Source organism: Aplidium turbinatum, chromosome 5, assembly GCF_918807975.1.
Source record: "Aplidium turbinatum chromosome 5, kaAplTurb1.1, whole genome shotgun sequence".
NCBI classification, from domain to species: domain Eukaryota; kingdom Metazoa; phylum Chordata; class Ascidiacea; order Aplousobranchia; family Polyclinidae; genus Aplidium; species Aplidium turbinatum.
In genome coordinates this window covers 38,641,962-38,663,476 of record NC_137476.1, presented here as the reverse complement: position 1 = coordinate 38,663,476, position 21,515 = coordinate 38,641,962, and the positions used below count along the sequence as shown (strand labels likewise).

Here is a 21,515-nt window from a genome sequence, read left to right as displayed (position 1 = left end):
TAAAGGTAGGGGTGTTCAATTTCGATTATTTTAATATTCAAAATTCAATTTATTTTCGATTTCCGAATTTCGATTTCGAATATCACAACTATTCACCAAACTGCAAAATGTGATTTTATTGAAAGAAACGACATGAAAATTCGCTAGAAAACGCGAAAAAAAGCCATGAAAATTTGCGAAAAAAAAAACACAAAATAACGTCTACAGCTCCAGGCCCAAGTTGGTGTTTATAAACACAAGCTGATCGACATGGTCACCTGTCAGTCGGGATCTCAGCTTCATGACGGTCAGGCCAGCTTTTGAAAACGATCGCTCCGCTGGAGCCGAGGTCGCTGGGATCCCAAACACTTCAAGTTCATTTTCACAGCAAGCGATTCACTCCCGCGACATTTCACTGCAGAGTGCAGAGGTTTCGACTCGAAAGCGACATCGAGTATGTTTGCAAGCGCATAAAGCTAAACACACGCTCCGTCTACGTAAGCAAATTATGTTGTTTTTGGGTGCATTCAACATCTGATGACATTGAATCGACACAAAATGGTAGATTTTTGCTATGTCCTAGGAAGCAAAATCAGTCATTTTTACATTGATTCAACGTCTGCAGACATTAAATCAATGTAAAAATGGCAGATTTTGTTGTCTGGTGTTGGATTGTAGCATTGCAACTCGTTCTAGTGATTATTTATCGCGAAGCTGTTGCGGTTTGCATTCAAAAAGTGTTTTCCTGCTGCCGATCGCTAGTTCATCTATTGTTTTATGTATCAATACAGCATAAAAATTTGCCCCCACACAGAAATATGCGCAGGCCCGTACCCAGCCAGGGTTAAGGGGGGCCTCCCCCCCCTGAAAAAAATTTCGCCCTCCCTTGGCAAAATCTCAACATTCTCGGGCAACAGCTACAATGATAATGATTTTGCCCATTTAAATTTTTTCGCCCCCCCCTTGCTCTGCGGTCTGGCTACCCCTTGTTCTGTGGTCTGGCTACGGCCCTGCCCCCACGGCTTAGGCGCCTATGGAATCGGTAAAAAAAGGATAAAACTGCGACAAAGCTCAGCCTACACTTTCTGCTATTGCACAACCTAGCTATCTTCATTCTTGAGAGAAATCTCTGGTGCAGGACTGGCCGTTGGACCCGCGAGAGCGTGTGATAGTCACGTGATCGACGATGCGCATGCGTCGAAGTCTTTTTTCGCTTGCAAAATGCGACAAGACAGATTTCGCGCCACTCGCGTTACTTTTACTTTCAACCGCGTTCAGCCGAAAGGGCGGCTATAATTTGGAATATGTCCGATACGAAAAACGAATTTCGAATATCACCTTAATCGAATCGAAAATCGAAATTGAACACCCCTAATTAAAGGCACGTAAATTAAAATGCAATAACATCAACTTTTCTCCAGTTGCTGAAGTAAGTCTGATCCGTTGAGGCGTAAAAATATTGCCACCTGTGCTAAAAATTCGTTCGCTTTCGATCGACGATGGTGGTGACAAAAGCAATTTATTTGCAATCTTTTAGGTAATCTTTTTTCACGTGTTTACTAAGTGACAAGATTAATTCACCGCAATTCAGCGTCTGAAAAGATATAACTTGCAACTTCACTCGTTGTTTTCCATTGACGCCCTTTGTTTTTTTCTAAAAGCGTTTTGAATCTTTTAGATAGTTGCTCTCATTTTCTTTGCTGTTTATAGCCTACTCCCTCGCTTTTTCTCTTCTTGCTTTTAGAGCCTGGCATACTGCAAGCTAATAACTATTACGTAATAATCCATTTCTCCTTCAACTTCTAACCGTTGTGTAATCATTCAACTTTTATATTTTATCTGGTCTGATTTTCTCTTTGAACGTTTTTCGTCATTTCAAAGAAAGAAAGTATTTTGATCTCGTGCCTACTAAACAAGAGTTTACAAAATGGCGGACAATCGTCATAATTTAGACTACCGCTCTCCGAATGCTAGTTGACGCTGATGCGGTAGTTCAAAGAAGCCGTTCTTTGATCGGTATTTCCACGCGCTCGCGCTACTTTTAATTAGGAAACTTTGATAAAGAATCAGAAAGAATCGGCAATTTTTTCCGATGCCGATTCCGATGCCGATTCTCCAAAAATTGCCGATACCTGCCGATTCCGATGCCGATGCCGATTAATCGGCACATCCTTACTTTTGTTGCAATTTTTTGGGGTAAGGGTACCATATGTCATAAATTGCCCTACCTATAGTGCACCAACGTAATGTACTGGTTGAAAGGAGTGGTGTTATTAGTGCACCAACGTAATGTACTGGTTGAAAGGAGTGGTGTCATTAGTGCACCAACGTAATGTACTGGTTGAAAAGAGTGGTGTTATTAGTGTACCAACGTAATGTCCTGGTTGAAAAGAGTGGTGTTATTAGTGTAACAACGTAATGTACTGGCTGAAAAGAGTGGTGTAGTGGTGTCATTAAAGCACCAACGTAATGTACTGGTTGAAAGGAGTGGTGTCATTAGTGCACCAACGTAATGTACTGGTTGAAAAGAGTGGTGTTATTAGTGTACCAACGTAATGTCCTGGTTGAAAAGAGTGGTGTTATTAGTGTAACAACGTAATGTACTGGCTGAAAAGAGTGGTGTAGTGGTGTCATTAGAGCACCAACGTAATGTACTGGTTGAAAAGTGGTGTCATTGAGTTGGTTGAGGTAACAACGGACCACACCTTGAATTTGAGCGGTTAAAATGCTGTTAGCAAGCTCTAGTGGTGACTGATAAACCAGAGGTAAAATTTTGGTCAAAAGTCGAATGTTCCTGTTAGAGAATTGCAACTCCGGTCGTAGTTTCCGGGCTATGGTATCTACTTCATACAACCAACGTTCCAACTGAGTGGTTGTTGGTATCCCACTCCTATGCTCTCATCAAGCAGTGAGACACTGAGACAGGAACCAAGTGTTCTTAAAGAATATGTTTTATGGCAACGCTTAGGGTTCTTTTAAAATGACCCACTTTCGGGTAGTCTTGAAATGTGACAACGTTTTCTATCCACCTGATGCAGAATTACTTTTAGGAAATTGAAGATTTTTAATTAACATCCTGGATCCCATTTTAACCTGACATATTCATTTAAGACCAATGTTACAGACAACATGCATTTATTTTTTAATTACTACAATACTGTACCACAATGATTAGATTAACCCAAGGTTATGCACTTGGCCACAGCCACACACGTGACACACCGCTCGTGCACACACCTCCGGCTGCAGGCCGGAGCCACCATTACATCCGGCCGTAGGCCAGAGCCACTATCACATCCGGCTGCAGGCCGGAGCCACGATCACCTCCGGCTCGGGTTGAGCAAAGTGGCCGGAGGTTGTTCCATCAATAACAAGCTCACCTCAACTGAGTTAGGTGAAGAGTGGCTGCTTTGTAGTGACTGCATTCTCACTCTCTTCACTTCCATTGGGCCTTAAAACAACAAAAAGTTTTATGATAATCACGTTTGGTTGATTTTTAATTTTTATCCTCGGACTGACAAAGCCTCTAAAACGTTAATCCTGGTAGTTTTGCATACTTGTAGAGGTTTTTGATGTAGGGCCGGTTACCGAGATTGGCAGAGTAAAGTTTCCGCTTGTTGTTAAAGTTGTTGCCTGGGAATTATTCCATTTACAAGTACAGCTGAATGGAGGGTCTGAAATCCGTTGCTCAAGCGTACGCCCGGATCCGAACCAGCGCTGCTTGATTTTGAATCAGGCGCGTAACCACTGAGCCAACGGGGCGGACTTGGTAGAAATTTCATTGGTTTGAAGCGAGCAAAATAAAACAGACAAAAAAAATAGAAATCTACGTGAGGTGAAAACATGAATGTTTTGAAATCTTTTGACAGCAGCCCAAATATTGAAATTCTTACTAGTTTTGAGCTGTTTCGCCTTTTTTTTTAATAAATTGCTTTTTACGATATAGCCTACTGTGCTAATCTAGGTAACAAGATTAACCTTAGAAAACCACGATCTTTCAGACAAATTGTAAAAAGAACTCGTTGGAAAGTGTAATGTTGACTGGAATGGTACAAGGCAAACGAACAAAAGGGCGAAAGATAAAACATTTTGATAAATCAAGCAAACTTCGTAAATGGAAAGCATGTCGAAGTTATTAATCAAAAAATATATAGATCAAAGCGAAAAAGTCCATAAGAGGTCGCAACTGATCAAGCATGGTCAATATGTTGAAGGGCTGACACCAAACCAAGAGGCTATATCAAAACTGCCAATTTTTCTAAAAATATACCACAACCACAAACATAAAAATTATCATTATAACAAATAATTAGCATGGTTTACCTGAAGATAACCCATTGTTCTGCAAAATCCCTCCAGAACAAGCGGACTCTTTTTTGCTTTTCTTGCTATTGCAGCCATTAAAACTTCCATCGCCACTGCAATCGACTTTATTAATTTTATGACAAACAATGTTTTCAAGATTGGTCGCACTTCCTTCAGGAGATTCCTTTTCGGCGATGCTCTCCATCACTGTGGGTAGTTTTGTCACTTTCTTGGATGAAACAATTGAAGGTTGAGCGGTGAGGTCATCACATAACCCATGCTCTGTGACGCAACAATATAAAGTGCGATTGATGAAAATATCAAATAACAAAATAGTTTAGCGACGCAACGATTTAACTTTATGACAAAATAAAAACCTTCGGCATATTGTGGCTCACAGGTTTAACGGGGATGGTAAATGTTTAATTTTTAACTTTATGACAAAATAAAAACCTTCGGCATATTGTGGCTCACAGGTTTGACGGGGATGGTAAATGTTTAATTTACAAAAATTTGAAAGTTATTAATTCAAAGACTATTCCACTTTTTCAGTATTGTTTTTGGGGGGCGAGTTTGATTGTTTTTAAATCCACAACATCTGCTGAAATAAATATGTGCTTAAACTTCCTACAACCTATATGCAATCACTTAACAATAATGAATAACATGTAGGTGGTGTTTCAAATCAGAAAGCCATCAGACGTTAAGATGATAAAACGTCTGCAAAAAAATAAATTTTAAAGAGGGATGAAACAATCTGGCTGACCATTGTCTCATTTTTACTGTGCAGAGTTACTTCATCATCATTATTTAACCAATTTTGATTATATACACAGGCCATGAATTCATTCTAATTTTGAGCGTGTGTCCTGTCCGGTACACGACAACTGGGCGAGACAAGGTGAGCGACGAGACAAGTGGGCGACGGACCAAGTGGGCGACGAGTCAAGTGGGCGACGAGCCAAGTGGGCGACGGACCAAGTGGGCGACGATCCAAGTGGGCGACGGCCAAAGTGGGCGACGGAAGCGAAAGCTTAGCTGTTCGAAAAAAAAAAACATTTAATTTTTACTTTAAATTACAATGATTGATTTGTGGAAGGGAGGCAATGAAAGTTCTCACGCTGAGTTTCACGAAGCATTGGAAGCAACATTTTCATTATTTTTTGTAGTCTAGTAATGGCGCTTGCTGTTTGATGTTAATTTGCATTGTGACATCGGATCCATTGTGGCTCTGGTGACATCATCTTGATACATTATTTTGCAATTTGCGGCGTCAGGGTTTATCGTGAAGCTTAAGAGAAACCTCTCAGAAAAGAGACAAACGAATGGCCATAGAGTGGTTTAAGTCAGTTGTGAACACTCCCTAACCGTTATCAAAGCTTGTAAGTATAAAATATGACTTTTAATTTTTACTTTAAAATACAATGGTGGATTTGTGGAAAGGAGGCAATGAGAGTTCTCGCACTGAGTTTCACGAAGCATTGGAAGCAACATTTTCATTATTTTTTGTAGTCTAGTAATAGCGCTTGCTGTTTGATGTTAATTTGCATTGTGACGTCATCTGGACACATTATTTTGCAATTTGACGAATGGCCATAGAGTGGTTTAAGTCAGTTATGAACGCTCCCTAACCGTTATCGAAGCTTGTCAGTATAAAATATGACTTTTAATTTTTACTTTAAAATACAATGGTTGATTTGTGGAAGGGAGGCAATGAGAGTTCTCACGCTGAGTTTCACGAAGCATTGGAAGCAACATTTTCATTATTTTTTGTAGTCTAGTAATAGCGCTTGCTGTTTGATGTTAATTTGCATTGTGACATCATCTTGACACATTATTTTGCAACACACAATCCAGTCTCTGAATATTATAAACACTTGCGATAGGTCACTAGGTCAGCCAGTGCTGAGATCTTAACTACAAGTAGCTGGTTTGGTAGGTAGGCCTACATGCATTAGACATTGGAATGTTTGTAGGGTCATTTCATTATAATTTTAAGAGAGAAAATACAGGGTCCTCAAAAATTTCTCTTTTTTATATATGCTAATCAGTGTGAAAAATGATGAACAATAAAAAAAAATTTTTTGAAATTTGTTGAGTGGTTTTCGAGATATAGTCGTTGGAAGTTTTCACCACTAGGTGGCAATTTTATGACCGAGCGAGGTGGTCCAGCAAGTCTTTTTGTTAATATATGATATGTTAGTGACATTTTGAAGTGTAAATATATGTATCTCCCTATTTTTGGGGTCAAGGAATCCAATTCTGAGGTCTAAAATACATTTAGATCAACCTAAGTGGGTCTAAATAGCATTTCAAAATCAATTTCCAGACTTTGCATATGCCAAACCTCTGGAGCCCTTTTTGGCATGTTTGGAAAAGTTTGGGAATTTTTTTTTTTTTAATCATGATCTATTAATCCTATTCTATTAGGAAATACATGATTTATAATTTAGTATTGACCATAGAAAAAGTTAAGAGTCTTACAAGTAATCTTGTAAATTTCATGCAAAATTTATACAAGTATCATACTGTATAATTAACAGATGGATTACTTTTTAACATTGTTAAGAAATAATTTTTTTTTTATTAACTCATCAAATTTATAGGCTATTGCATGAATGATGTACCTGATGCCTTATTCACTATTTAATCATTAATTAAATTATTGTGACAGTATATATTCACTATTTAATGCCTTATATGCCTTATGTATGCACTATATGCGTTATTCACTATTTAATCATTAATTAAATTATTGTGATAATACCAAGGTTTTGTGTAAATAGCGGTCATCAAATACTAACCGAAAATACAAATAATGTCTTATTTTCATTTCTGCTATCTTAATAGGCACACAGCTGAATATGAAATGTTAAAACATTTTACTATTGTCATAATGAGTTTCATACCTGTAGCTGTAAGCCACTGTAAATCAATGATCTTGAAACAAATAACTAATACAAGGTCCCGGTTCAAGCAGACAAATGAAGAAATTGTTATTATTTTGACAAGGTGCAAATTAATCAAAATTAGCAACAATGTTACTCCGGTCACTGTCACTGATTCGAAAGGTACGTCCTGTTGAAGTTGCTGCAAATGGTATTGAAATTATACAGATAATTTCTGTAAATGGAACCCAACATTGGTCTTTATCAGTCGGCCATTTGAAATCTAAACTTGGTCCAGGTGGATGCATGAACATAACGTGTGCATCCATTTCTTCTTGATTAATTTCGTCAACAAGACCTATCCACCATTGACCATCAAACTTACAAGCAACATAATCATTGACATTTGTATCCAATATATTAATAACATTTGGTACAGCATTAAATGTGTGCAATCCAGCAAAATGTTCATCCTCACTTGTTCTCTTGTATCCAATAGAAGAACAAGAAAGGGGTTGAAAATGATGAAAGGAACGGGTACCAGGAATTGTTGATCCAAGTTCAAAACGCTTGGCCATTACAATACGTTGTTTTTTCAAAGTAAAATGCTCAAAGAAAAAGAAAGTTATTCCTGTCATGTGTGATTTGCAGTATTTAAACAATGATTCTGCAGTTAAAAATTGGTTATGACATGGACGTTGTAAACTTGCTCTGGCGGCCGTACGCTTAACAGTACCTCCTATCCCATCACAAGGAGATTTGCCGTGACTTGTGGCAAAAAAGCTCCAAGTTGCCTCAACTTTGAAATCTGATTTGTGAAAACAGAGATTCATCATATTTTTATAGTTTTTGTACTGTCCACCACATCCATCAGAGAAATATTTCAGAACTTTGACCTTGTTATGAAATTGCGTGGCAACATAAGTTGACAATTTCTCCATCAATTGATACACAAATACGACATCATGATCCAAATCATCAGATATAATACACAGGGATTGTTGTTTAATCTCACCATTTTTCAAATAATACATAGCCACCGGATGTAGTGTACACTGACTTTGATTCCAGTGATACGATTGTATTTCATCTTGTATCACAAATTGATAATTTTCAGCAAAATCTAACAAAAGAATTACAGATTTGTCATCAAGTTCCTCCTTCTGTTTTTTGAGAAATCTTGCTTGGCATTTTGCCAGAAACGAATGGGAAGTTAAGTCATCTATTGCAGTCACTAATGAATCAAGGAAGTTAGAACGAGGCAGAATTAGTGTATCAAGGCTACATCTGTCTGTTGATTGCCACCTTTGGAACTTAATCTCTTGTTCTTCATCAGAATCTTTGGCAAGTGGTGTGACCTGTTCCAAATATTCTCGAAGACATTCCTTTCCAGGGCAGTTGTCACACCGATGCATCATGCAAACTCTATTATCAACATTACACACTATCTTTGCCATTAAGGACTTGTAGTCATCGTTACCTGATGTGTGTGCAGCATTAGCTAATAGCAAAGCATTCTGATGATGTACACATACACATACTGAATGCGTTCCACTGGACGAAACATTAACACACCACTTTGGTCTCAGGGAAAAAAAATTGGTAATTCCTATTTGTTTGAAGGGATGCTTTTCCAAAAATTTGGCATGCAGTTCCTTCACACTGCAAAGAAGCAAACGTTTTTGTTCATGGATATTTTTACCAATGCTAACACAGTCTTTTTTTCCAGGCATTATCCTGCTATTCTCATCATCTTGGTAAAACTTCAATACAGCTTTCACCGTTTCATCATCAATTCCAAACCTTGTTTTGCGTGTTGGATGTCCCAGTATGCCATGCTCTTTTCGTAATAAATTTGCTTCTTTGATTAGATATTCAGAAACTTCAAAATAAATTGCAGCTTCAGAAATTGTCCAGTTTTCCGGTATTAATGTGAGAATGTGTTTTTGCTCATTGTAAGATTTGGTGGCTTGTAATTTATCTCTTATCAGTTCATTTAATCTATCATGTGCAGCAGCCTTTTTCTTCAACAGTGCAAGTTCTTTCATGTTAATGACACTATCTTCCTCCATTGAAATCTCTTCTACCTCAAGCAATCCACTGTACAAATCCCCTAGCTTCTTCTTAACTGTGTTTATTTTTTCTATCCCTTGATCTGTTCTACGGCGTTTTGAGAGACCATGTGAGCTATGCATTGGTGATAAGTCAAGTGCATCCAACGTATTGTTAACCTTAGCCTTACTGATTATCTTTTTCAATTCACTGGAGTATTCAGCATCCACTGAATCGTCTGAGGTTATGCTCTTGTCATCATCTGATGAAGCTACACGTGGTATTTCCAGTGCTGAAATGGTCTTGTAACAAGACGCACACATTCTCCATCCTGGTATGACAAATAAGTTTTTCTGTTCCATTTTTTCAGCAATTTTTATTGATATTTTGTGGGTTCCTTTTGCTTTGTTTTTGTGTGCATTAAGTATATTACAACATTTAGAAAACTTTCTTTCGAAGACAATTCCAAGAAATAATTTTTCATGATGGAGACAAATTGTTGATAGGTCTGACTCTTTGTGAGTGTATCTGAGTTCAGATCTCCACAAAATTAATTTTTTGTCACTATCCCCATACTCGGCAAATGCTTTTAATTCCATTTTCCTCACATAGCTCATTTTGTGACAATTTTCATCGTCCAATATAACTCCAAGACTGCAGGGTTCCATCTTCCTCAAACTGACGTTTGCAACACAATTTAATACAGAATATATATTATATATAAATTAATTCATGTATCATGTAAGACTTAAATTCTAGAAAAATACAATAATATATATACTGTCACAATAATTTAATTAATGATTAAATAGTGAATAAGGCATCAGGTACATCATTCATGCAATAGCCTATAAATTTGATAAGTTAATAAAAAAAAAATTATTTCTTAACAATGTTAAAAAGTAATCCATCTGTTAATTATATGATACTTGTATAAATTTTGCATGAAATTTACAAGATTACTTGTAAGACTCTTAACTTTCTCTATGGTCAATACTAAATTATAAATCATGTATTTCCTAATAGAATAGGATTAATAGATCATGATTAAAAAAAAAATAAATTCCCAAACTTTTCCAAACATGCCAAAAAGGGCTCCAGAAGTTCGGCATAAGCAAAGTCTGGAAATTGATTTTGAAATGCTATTTAGACCCACTTGGGTTGATCTAAATGCATTTTAGACCTCAGAATTGGATTCCTTGACCCCAAAAATAGGGGGATACATATATTTACACTTCAAAATGTCACTAACATATCATATATTAACAAAAAGACTTGCTGGACCACCTCGCTCGGTCATAAAATCGCCACCTAGTGGTGAAAACTTCCAACGACTATATCTCGAAAACCACTCAACAAATTTCAAAAATTTTTTTTTTATTGTACATCATTTTTTGCACTGATTAACATATAAAAAAATGATGAATATTAAAGAACCCTGTGGAAAAAATCATGAATTCTCTTAAAATTATAATGAAATGACCCTGTAGTGATTTTCAAGCGAAACAGAAGTTTTTGTTAGTTGTTCGAGTGTGTTATTGTTTAAAATACATGTAAAAACTTAAATCAAATATATTTATAGTTATTACTATCTGAAGCCTTTACAAATTGTTTCACCTAACGGATCATCAGAAGGTCTTATTCAAATAGAATCCATGTAAAAACTTACATACGAATCATTACCTACGGAGATTAGCATAACTTTGATGCTCTAAAAATAAAGTCATATTTTTCAATTTTTAGGTCATAAACAAAATGGCCCTAGTCATATTTTATACTGACAAGCTTTGATAACGGTTAGGGAACATTCATAACTAACTTAAACCACTCTTTGGCCATTCGTTTGTCTTTTTTCTGAGGGGTTTCTCTTAAGCTTCACGATAAACCCTGACGCCGCAAATTGCAAAATAATGTGTCAAGATGATGTCACAATGCAAATTAACATCAAACAGCAAGCGCTATTACTAGACTACAAAAAAATAATGAAAATGTTGCTTCCAATGCTTCCTGAAACTCAGCGTGAGAACTCTCATCGCCTCCTTTCCACAAATCAACCATTGCATTTTAAAGCAAAAATTAAAAGTCATATTTTATACTGACAAGCTTTGATAACGGTTAGGGAGCGTTCATAACTGACTTAAACTACTCTTTGGCCATTCGTTTGTCTCTTTTCAGAGAGGTTTCTCTTAAGCTTCACGATAAACCCTGACGCCGCAAATTGCAAAATAATGTGTCAAGATGATGTCACAATGCAAATTAACATCAAACAGCAAGCGCTATTAATAGACTACAAAAAAAATGAAAATGTTGCTTCCAATGCTTCGTGAAACTCAGCGTGAGAACTCTCACTGCCTCCCTTCCACAAATCAACCATTGTATTTTAAAGTAAAAATTAAAAATCGTATTTTTTTTCCGAACGGCTAAACTTTCGCTTCCGTCGCCCACTTTGGTCGTCGCCCACTTGGTCCGTCGCCCACTTGGTCCGTCGCCCACTTGTCTCATCGCCCACCTGGTCTCGACAAGTGGGTATCGCCCACTTTGTCTCGCCCACTTTGTCTCGCCCAGTTGTCGTGTACCGTGTCCTGTCTGTCTGTTGAGAGCGAATCTTCTTCTCCACACCTCACAAACTGTTGGGTTGGCAGAGCTCATGTTCAAAAATTTTGTGTAAAAAAAGTATTTAAAGGTGACCCCCTACTTTAATATTCTGAATTTTCGGACAAATTTACTGGACCTACCATTGATGCGTACTGTTATTCTATTCCAATTAGACTAATAACACACGTTTTTCCTCTAGTGCAGACATATTATATTTATGAAAAATACCACGGCTGTGAAGTGTGAAGTTGGGCGAGAAATATCCGACTCCTCGGTTTATGTATATTATAACTAGTGGACTCTGATTTCAATGTTGCCAGATTCTTAAATATTTCGTCCTTTTTATGTTTTTTAATTTAATTTTACTGAAATTGTGATAGAAATTGAATCAGCAACCATTACAAAAACTGACAAGCAAAAACAATTTTCCTTTCTGGTAAAGTTTTACAGCGGAGAACAAGAAATATTTTGAAAAAAAGTCCAAAAACAATACAATTGTTCATCGTTTTGTATCAAGCCGGAGTCAGAGTCCGCTTGTTTGACGACTCCCACTCTGGATTTGCTAAAATCTTTCCGACTCTATGTCCGGGAGTGGTAAAATTGTCTCAAAGGTACACACAGGCTATGGTTAATCAGTTAAACAACTAAAAGGGCAAAATTGTTTTTTAGCAATTGATGGTTCTGTTTTCACCCATGCTAGGCACATGTAGTGATTACCTGACCAAGCCCCTGAAGAAGTCAGCTGGTGTCTGATTGACAAAACCTTGGAATAAATGTGGATTATGATCTATAACGTCTTGTGATAGTCTACCATAGTTTACACCAAAAGAGGGCATCGTGTATTGAATGCCTGGTGAACAGTCTCATTCAATTTTTAGTGGCCGACTACTTGCTGTACTACTACTAGCCTACTTCATGGTGCCTTGGAAATCAGCAAATATTGAAGGCTAAGCGCAACCTCTGAACATCAGTTTTTTTACTTGGAAATTTTCCCAGGATAGTTTTTGTATCAAAATGAATCAAATAAGATGGTATATGGTAAATCGAAAAAATGAGAACAAAACTATGATTGTGATGTCATCAGTGGTGCTAAGTTAAGAGTTATCTCAGTACCGGTATGAGTAAAACAAAGCTTGGGTCACGATGTAAAGCAGGGGTCACCAACTGGCGGCCCGCCACGCTGTAACGCTGCAGCCCGTGGAAGAAATCAGCGTACAAGTATAACCAAAAATACTTTTCTTGAGGAGTTGAAGAGCACGAAGGCAAAAATTACTTTCAGGGAAGCATATTTTCGCTTTGCATACGATTCCACCGATCAACCAATCAGATTATAGTTCTAGGTGGGGATTGCTTAAAGTTATTCCAATGCGACGTCCAGCCACATTGTCCCAGTGGTTGATTAAAACGTCTGTTTTCGAATTTCTGGGAGCATAGGGTTGCTTAATGCTTATTTTAAGTTTGCAAATGTCATGTAAACACTAGTGTGCATTTCACCGTTATTGTGTTTCACGAGCAATGTTCTCTTTATGCAAGTTTTTGTTGGCAAAATAGGTCGGTGTGCCAACTCAATTTATAATAAATTGGCAAAATATTATATATATATAAATTTAAAGACTTTTTCTGATTGTAGCCTATTATGAAAATATTTAGCTTAGTACTGCAAAATGTTTTTTTTTAAAGAAATATGGAACGCTTCACGATTTTGCGTGTCATCCTTGCACAGGGACCATGCTAATCTTCTCTGTATCGTTTCAATTTTAGTATATGTGCTCTCGAAGCAAGTAGCCTACTGCAAAATGTTGTTAATCAACAAATTCTTGTCACTCTGATAAGCACAGCAAGTGACAGTTGTCTATACTAAAAAAAGATGGTTTTATAGACTCTCACAAAAAGGATGAAAAACCTATGCAGTGCATACACAAACCCGGTGTCATGAGTTAAATCAGCAGACAAGAAACAGAATGAAAAAGATTGGACTGTGTCATTAACAACAACATACAAAACAACTGGGTGTAGACTGCATTGCTCCTTCTTCCAGTGGTAGCTTTGTATCTCGTCCTGAATAATGTATGAATAGTTCTCGGCAAAATCCCCAAGAATTATTGCCGTGTCCGGTGAAAGATTTGCTTTAAGTTGCTTCAGATAACAGGCTTGACACTAGGGTGGATCAAAAAAATCGAATTTTTGAGTTCAGCTTAGTGCATTTGCCAAAAGATGCAGTTTGGGCTATCTTTTACATTGGTACTTGAAAAAACATTTTTTGACCCCGTTTGACCCCTATCCAAGAGCGCTCTAGTGGCCGCTGAGCCAAAATTCCTTAAATTAGCCATAATACCTTTTCTAGTGGGTGTAGGCTAATGATTTTGGTGTCTAACCCCACTAAATCAAGTCTTAGGAAGTCACCTCTGCAGTCTAAAATGATGCATGGGCAGCCAAAATTGCATAATGACATTTTTGCTCTAAAAAAGGCATTTTATGGGAAAGAAATGGCATTTTTAGATATTTTGGGCAGTTTTATGGATGAAATACTAAAAAAAAGTGTAACCTAGGTAAAACACACTAGGGTGTGACCATTTGTGTGCAAACTGGCCTCCAGTCCAATGAGGTGGTGAGGTGATATGAGGTCCAATAGACTACAGAAGCATACAATAGTGCAGCTGCATGCCGCATATATATTTATTTGATAGTGTAAACTTAACTATTGCATTTATTACAGCTTTAGATATTGTTTATTTCAATGTTTGTAAATATCTGATCACACTTAACTTAATTGAGTTTATATGATGTTTAATAGAGGCAAAACTTGCATTTGGCTTCTGAATAAGCATCCCATTGAACACATCCTGGGTAGTGTGCACACAACCCCCTTGTTTTTTACTTTTTTTTTGTACTTATTGACTTGTAGATTTGTGAAATTGTTCCACTAGCCAGTAGCCAAGAATCTTTGCTGGTCCAAAAATCAGTAGAATTGGGGCACGTTTATGTGGGCCACCATCCCATTCAAATTTTCAGGTTTGCCATTAAGTAAATATTGAATTAACGGTATTTTCACGCTTCTCAACAGAAGTTGTATGTTTCAACAAAATAATATGCATAAAACTTTTGCCTGTTCGACTATCTATCGTACAGGGAATTAAAAGAATATGCTTGTCTATACGAGTTGTCTGTGAATTCACATTTTTTACGCGTTGGAATAGCTAAAAATACAACTCCAGTGAGCGGAAGTGGTCTAAGATTCTAATTTCGCACTGGAAATAGATCAAATACACATAGAAAGTTACCAATAGGCTAGTAAGTTTGCTACATGAAAGCCTGGTATTGAATCTGTATGTATACAGTAACTGTAAACTTTTACTAACACATTTTGTCACAGAAGGCAATGTAATCGACTAGTCTAATCTGTGCAAGAGGATATTTAGTTTTTTCTCTTTCTCAAATTAGGTGCGTCTTTTCTGTTAGCTTCCACTATTTGTAAAGTGTTTTGATAGTGTTCCTCGTTTCTGGCACAATGTAGGTAATCGGTGCTCAGTTTAACTCCATGTTCAGCCACATTGTACACAGCTTTCTGGTACGACTCTGATTCAGACCATTTCTATACTGATAAAGGAAGAAAATCATCATTTATCTCTAAAACAGAGAAAAAAAACCGAGAGTCCTTTGTGATAAAATCTGTCAGTTTTGATTCCAGATTGATTTCGGATGGAAAACGTGGTCCGTAGCTAGGCAGTGCCAAACCGATCTGCTGGTGTAAAAACAGGATCTGTAGGTTTTACATGTATAAGTTCATCAGCCATCTGATGTTTTCCTCTTCTTGAACTTCAGAGCTGAACAGTGCCAGTCCAGTGGTACCATCTCAGCAGAGAGATACCAAAATTGACGTTTGAAGCTACGTTCAGCAGCATCTAATATCAACTTATGCACTGCTCCAATGCTCCATATCTGAGAATGTTCTTGTACATAGCCAAACAGTTCCAAGGAGCATCTACAGCAACACTACACCGAAACCAATATATACAGTAGACGAGTGAAATAAAATTCATGAGATTTTTTAATTTAGCCACTTGTGAAACTGATGTGATAGTTCCCTTAGGTAACTTAGCTATTTAATTTTCCAGTAGCACCAATTAATAGGAATGAATCAATTTGGCCATCCATCTGGCCTTGTGTGTGGCCCCAGAACGGTAGAATTTCACATTTTGTAGACCAGGACTGATATAAGCAATGCACAAGTTCATAAGTTATTTATAGTCGCCTCAAATGAATTTGTATTTGCTTTGTGCAAGTTGAACAACGTCATCTTTGAGGTTCTGAATGAGATCATGTGTTGTTACTGGAAAGCTGTTGATATCCAGTGTACTTAGCAGTTGGCCACTGTGGAATAGAATCCCAGTTCTTGCGGAGTCTCATCAAGATGCTCATTTCTGGTTATTTTGAAACCTCTAGCTCAAGCGATTTCACCGATGTGATGTAAACAAGCTGACCAGAGAAGTTCCTTATCTTAAGAGCTACAGTAGAAGCAGTTTTTGCGTTTCTTTTTTAGAGTGTTTTTGTCGTTTTTCTGCACTAAGAATCCTACTTTCTTTCTTTCTGACTCGTGCGAATAAAATAGAGTCAAATCCGTCTATTGTGGCTGTCCTGTCTGTCATCATTCCTTTTAAGAAAGATATGTCTGCAGGATTTGATATAAGCTCCTCAACAAAACACTAACATATTGATTTCGCCTGAACCCGTTGTCATGCATTTTGTCCATTACTGTAATGCTATGGATAATTGGATGCACAAATTAAAGGCAGCATTTTTGCAATTAACTTCATATGGTAATTGTTTGCTTTTATATGTTTGCTTCAGTGTATTAACAGCAGTACCTTTAGAAGCATTATGAATTTGTTTTTCTTTACCCTATTTTTTAAAAAAACAATAAATTTCCAACTTTTTCAAGCATTTTTGCTGAATAAAGGCTCTGATGTCATTTTGCTAGCCCATAGATGATTTTAAACTGCAGAAATGACTTCCCAAGATTTGATTTAGTGGGGATAGACACCAAAACCACTAGCCTGCACCCACTAGAAAAAAAATTATAGTCAATTTAAGGAATTTTGCCTCGGCGGTCACTAGAGAGCTCTTGGATAGGGGTCAAACGGGGTCAAAAAATGTTTTTTCAAGTACCAATGTAAAAGATAGCCCAAACTGCATCTTTTGGCAGATGCACTAAGCTGAACCTAAAAATTCGTTTTTTTTTATCCACCCTACTTGACACTTTGAAGTATAAGAATGAGAGGTCAGGTTATCCATCTTTGCTGAAGCAAATTCAATGAAATCAGACAAACACATTGTTAAAGTATTGAGTTCTGATCGGTCTGTTGACTGCCATTGCTTGAAATAAATGTCCTCAGAATCTCTTCCATTGAAGTGCTTGTTTAGTTTTGATGTTAGTCCTTCCTTTCCTGGGCAGTTCGAACAACGATGAACCATACACATCCTATCTTCTAAATTACACACAATTTCGGTCATCATTTCCTTGTATTCTAAACCACAGGCAGAAGCAACCAGTTTGGCATTCTGATGAATAGCACAAACACACACCGAATGACTCCCAGAAGATCCCATCTTTACACACCATTTTGGACGGAATTCACGAAACTTCGATAAACTGATTTTGCTTTCAGGAAATTGTGATTTAAAGGCAAAGTACAGTTCCTTCAAATTGCAAAGAAGTCACTTTTGCCGGTGGATTTTATTCCCCAAACTGACATAGTCACAGGACCCTGGCATCAACCGAGAAAACTCGTCATCTTCATAAAATGCTAGGACCTGGTCTTTGACTGTATCACTAATACCTTGTCTAGCAGATCGCACAGGTTTTGATAGTAGGCTGTGATCAGATTTCAGCTTCAAAGCCTGACGAACTGTGCTTATATGACAATCAAAAAATTTTGCTGTTTATGACGGTTTTAGTGTCAAGATTTGCACCTTATCTCCATGAATAGTTGTTTCCTGGAATTTTTCCTTCAATTCAAACATCAACTTATTGAGATCATCATATGATGTCTTCCACTCTTTGTTGGAACACGTTGGTTGTTGTTCTATAAGATCTATAGCAATGTCCCCGGCACCAGAAAATGACTTTGCTAACCCATTTGTAATTTGGTTCAGTTTTTGTTTTATGGCAGTGGGTTTGTGTCTCTTTGGCATGCTGTGCATTGTGCAACTTCAAAGGAGAATATCCAATTGCCTGTAATGAGCTGTTTAATTTTTCTTTCTCACTTTCCCTTTTCTCTTTATTCTTCCATTCTCTAATTTCCTCGTCATTGTCACTCCCTGATGTAGATGTAACCATTTGCCCCTCCTCGAATTCTCTTCTCTCAACTTCACTTGTTTCGTTCATCTCAGATTTAAACTGCTTTTTTAGACATGCATGGCATACTTTGAAACCTGGTATTATTGCTTCATATTTCATTCTTAATTTCCTTGCAAGATCCAAATTAATTATGTGTGTTCCTTTGGGGGCTTTCATCATTTTACTTGCATGAACTCCAAGTACATCGCAACATAGTTTAGATGCAGCATGGCTTGTGAATTTTCTAAGGTAGTAAGCTTCATGATGAAGGCATGTGTTTTCACCAGCTGTTCCATCTGTGCAATCTATGCCTGATCGCCATAGAAGCAATTCTCTTTCAGATACTGGGAGCTCATCAAGAGGCTTAAGCATTTTTTTCCTGCAGTGGGACAGCGAATGACAATTGTTGATGCTATGAGTGAGGCAATTGTACATGGCCCAAGTTCCGTATCCAAAACATGTAATGATACCATTCCACTTTCTTTTTTGTTTTCTTGCAACTTTGTGTGTACTTATGATTAGGTATAATATGTTACCTACTCTCTAAAAATCAAAGATGCAAATTATTAGTTATTTATTTTAAACATTTCAGAGATTAATAATAATAATACTAATAATGTTTGTTTTTATACACCGGTAGCGCTGTATCCATTGCAGAATGCGTTGCTCCTCAGCGCTTTAAAAAGCAGACAGTGTCAATGTAGCTGTATAGAGATGCAACTGAGTACATTATTACCCAAATCCATTCCGTTGCTCAGTGTCAAGCAAGAATTAGATTCAGTGCCATTTTTAAAAAGTCTATGGTATGACCTGACAGGGTATCGAACCCATGCCTACCGATTCAGAGGCGGCACATCATTAACCAATTATTCATGAGGCATTAAATTATAATTTCAAAATCCATTTTTATATTAATCAGACACCTTTAAAGTACATTTTTAAAAAAAAATTTTTTGAGAAAGCGGAATGCCGCATGGCTTTTTTGACTTTCAAGTCCGCCGCCCAAAAATATTTTATTGCTCCATAACTTTTTTCCATTGGGTTCAGAGCAAAACAGTTTACTTTTTTGAATTCCTTGACCCCAAAAATGGTAAATTAGACACTTTCGTCGACTCGCTATCATCACCGAAGCCCAAAATATTGATTTTTAAAGATTTTTTGCATGTGGCGCCACCAAGTGACAAGGAAATTTCAAATCGCAGTATCTTTTGAATCGCTGAACCTTTTTCAAAATTTTTTTTTTGTTTTACTCAGAATTCAAAAGAGAATAACATATGTAAATGTTAGACAATTCTAACGGTATGCAGTAACAAATGTCAAAAAATTTGCTAAATTAATTTGGAATTAGTCTTTACTGAAATTGTTAATTGCAAGATATCATTTGTGAAGCGAAGTGACAACACCAATCTTGCTTGGCGATGAATAATTGAATATTCTGATGAAACAACTCGCCACGCTATAAGTGCGCAAAACAAGTGGCCTCGTTTATTAGGCATTGTTAAAAAAGTCAAAAGTGTTGTAAAAGGAGCTTGGCCTGGCAGTAGCGTTGTTCGATTAATTTTGTTGCTGCGGTATTCTAACATACATATGAACAACATGTAACGCTGGATACTGGGTACGAAATGCGTTCTTTTCTAGCAGAAGAGTCAACCTACCTAAAATTTTATCAGTGCGGCCCGCCACAGCTCTCCTTAGTGCCAAAGTGGCCCGCATACCAAAAAGGTTGGTGACCCCTGATGTAAAGGATTTCAAAACAAAATCCGATGATGATGGTTGGTTGAAACATGAAACACTCAGCTACTGAAAGAATGGGTAGAATGTTGCAGGTAAACCTCACTACCACATCCACGGAGCACAGCAACATACACAAACTAATATCAAAGATTGTGACAAGATTGGATTATAATGGTTATAAAAAGAACACATCCAATCAACCAAACAATAAAAAATACAAGAATGAATTGCGATCAATGTACTTCCAAACTTGGTCAGCAAAATATAATATTTTAGTTAAGCTTTACATTAAATTCAACCAAATGGAATCTGATCAAATTGATTACTTCGAGTGTGGTTTCACCTCTGTTGTACTTGAAACTTTCCTTCAGCTTCTTGACAACAACGAACTGTACCAGCAAAGCAACGATCAGCCCGATCGATGCTGAGATCACAACATCAATCCCAGGAGACAATTTGTCAAATCCCAATACTACAAAACAAGGAGTAGGATTACAACCAACTTTTTCACAACAGATTGTCATCTATAATTATCGGCTCCAGCTCGTGTCCGAGCATTGGTTTGTCTTCAAATCGAATTTGGCTTTGAATGGTGATGTCGTATGTAGCTTTGGACTGTTTATAACAGGGCTGTTGAGCAGGGAAAAAATATACGACTCCGACTCCCCGGTTTATTACCTGGCCGAATATTGCTTCGGTGTTGCCAGATTTTTTAAAGTTTTCTTTATTGTCATTTAAAAAAAAAATTTGATTTCACTTGTCAAAATTGAAACTGCAACTTTTACAAAAACTAACAACAACACTTGTATTTCCTGGTAAAGTATGCAAAAAGGAGAACAAGAAACAATATTTCAAAAAAAAGATTACAACCAAAATATTTAGTCTGTTTATCGTTTCGTATCAAACCGGAGTTGGCTTTTTTTAACTAGTGCTATTCCGGACAAGCCAAAATCCCTCCGACAGCCCTGTTATAAAGTGACTAATAAATTTCAAGTTACACAAACGTAAGGTAGCCTATTCGTCATTGCTTGCATCTTTGGACACGTCTCTAAGCAACCATATCCGATTACGTTACAAAATCAACCATAAAACAAGAGTCATTGAGCGAGCATTTCGAGATGACAAGCATAGATCATTAGACTAACATTGCGTATATTTTCTATAAAACTGTTGAAACGTTTTCAAACAATGGTTTAATGGTTCATCAATCATCAGTTCATCATTCAACTAAGGGTGCAAGGGTGCTATCTGAATGCTTGGCGATCGAATGCAAAACTACACCAGGACGACCCAAGCTATGGTCACGTGATATTTAAAAACGTTGCTTACGAGGTGCGCCAGATAAGAATACAGAGAAGCAGTTGATGGCGATTGTGAAGCCGTACATGATAGGCAGGGATATGAGACCAGGTCGGACAGGTTCATCCTATGAAAGCACAAGCTGATGCTTGGTAGGAATAATTCATCGATTGAATTATATATTATAACAAATATAGAAAAATTAACGAATATCAACACAATAAAATAATATCTTAAAACAATAATCACGTATCTCAGTCAACAATCGGACATTCACAAACTATCTTATGAACCCTAATTCCTTTAGAGATTGCTAAAATTCTCAG

The 21,515-nt window shown here is 37.1% G+C and overlaps 1 protein-coding gene and 1 non-coding gene across 2 annotated transcripts in view; both read right to left on the bottom strand.

Moving 5' to 3' along the window:
* LOC145771252 (sodium-dependent phosphate transporter 2-like) overlaps positions 1–21,515 on the bottom strand; it is a 57,595-nt gene that overhangs the window by 20,247 nt on the left and 15,833 nt on the right. The window contains exons 5-8 of the mRNA XM_082582986.1: positions 21,220–21,316; positions 20,234–20,362; positions 4,303–4,566; positions 3,360–3,430 (exon numbers count right to left, since the gene is read on the bottom strand). Coding sequence (XP_082439112.1) covers positions 3,360–3,430; positions 4,303–4,566; positions 20,234–20,362; positions 21,220–21,316 — 561 coding nt within the window. The remainder of the gene's footprint in view (positions 1–3,359; positions 3,431–4,302; positions 4,567–20,233; positions 20,363–21,219; positions 21,317–21,515) is intronic.
* LOC145771415 (U6 spliceosomal RNA) lies at positions 13,498–13,600 on the bottom strand. The gene has a single exon (XR_014289207.1). It is a non-coding gene; the product is annotated as a U6 spliceosomal RNA (small nuclear RNA).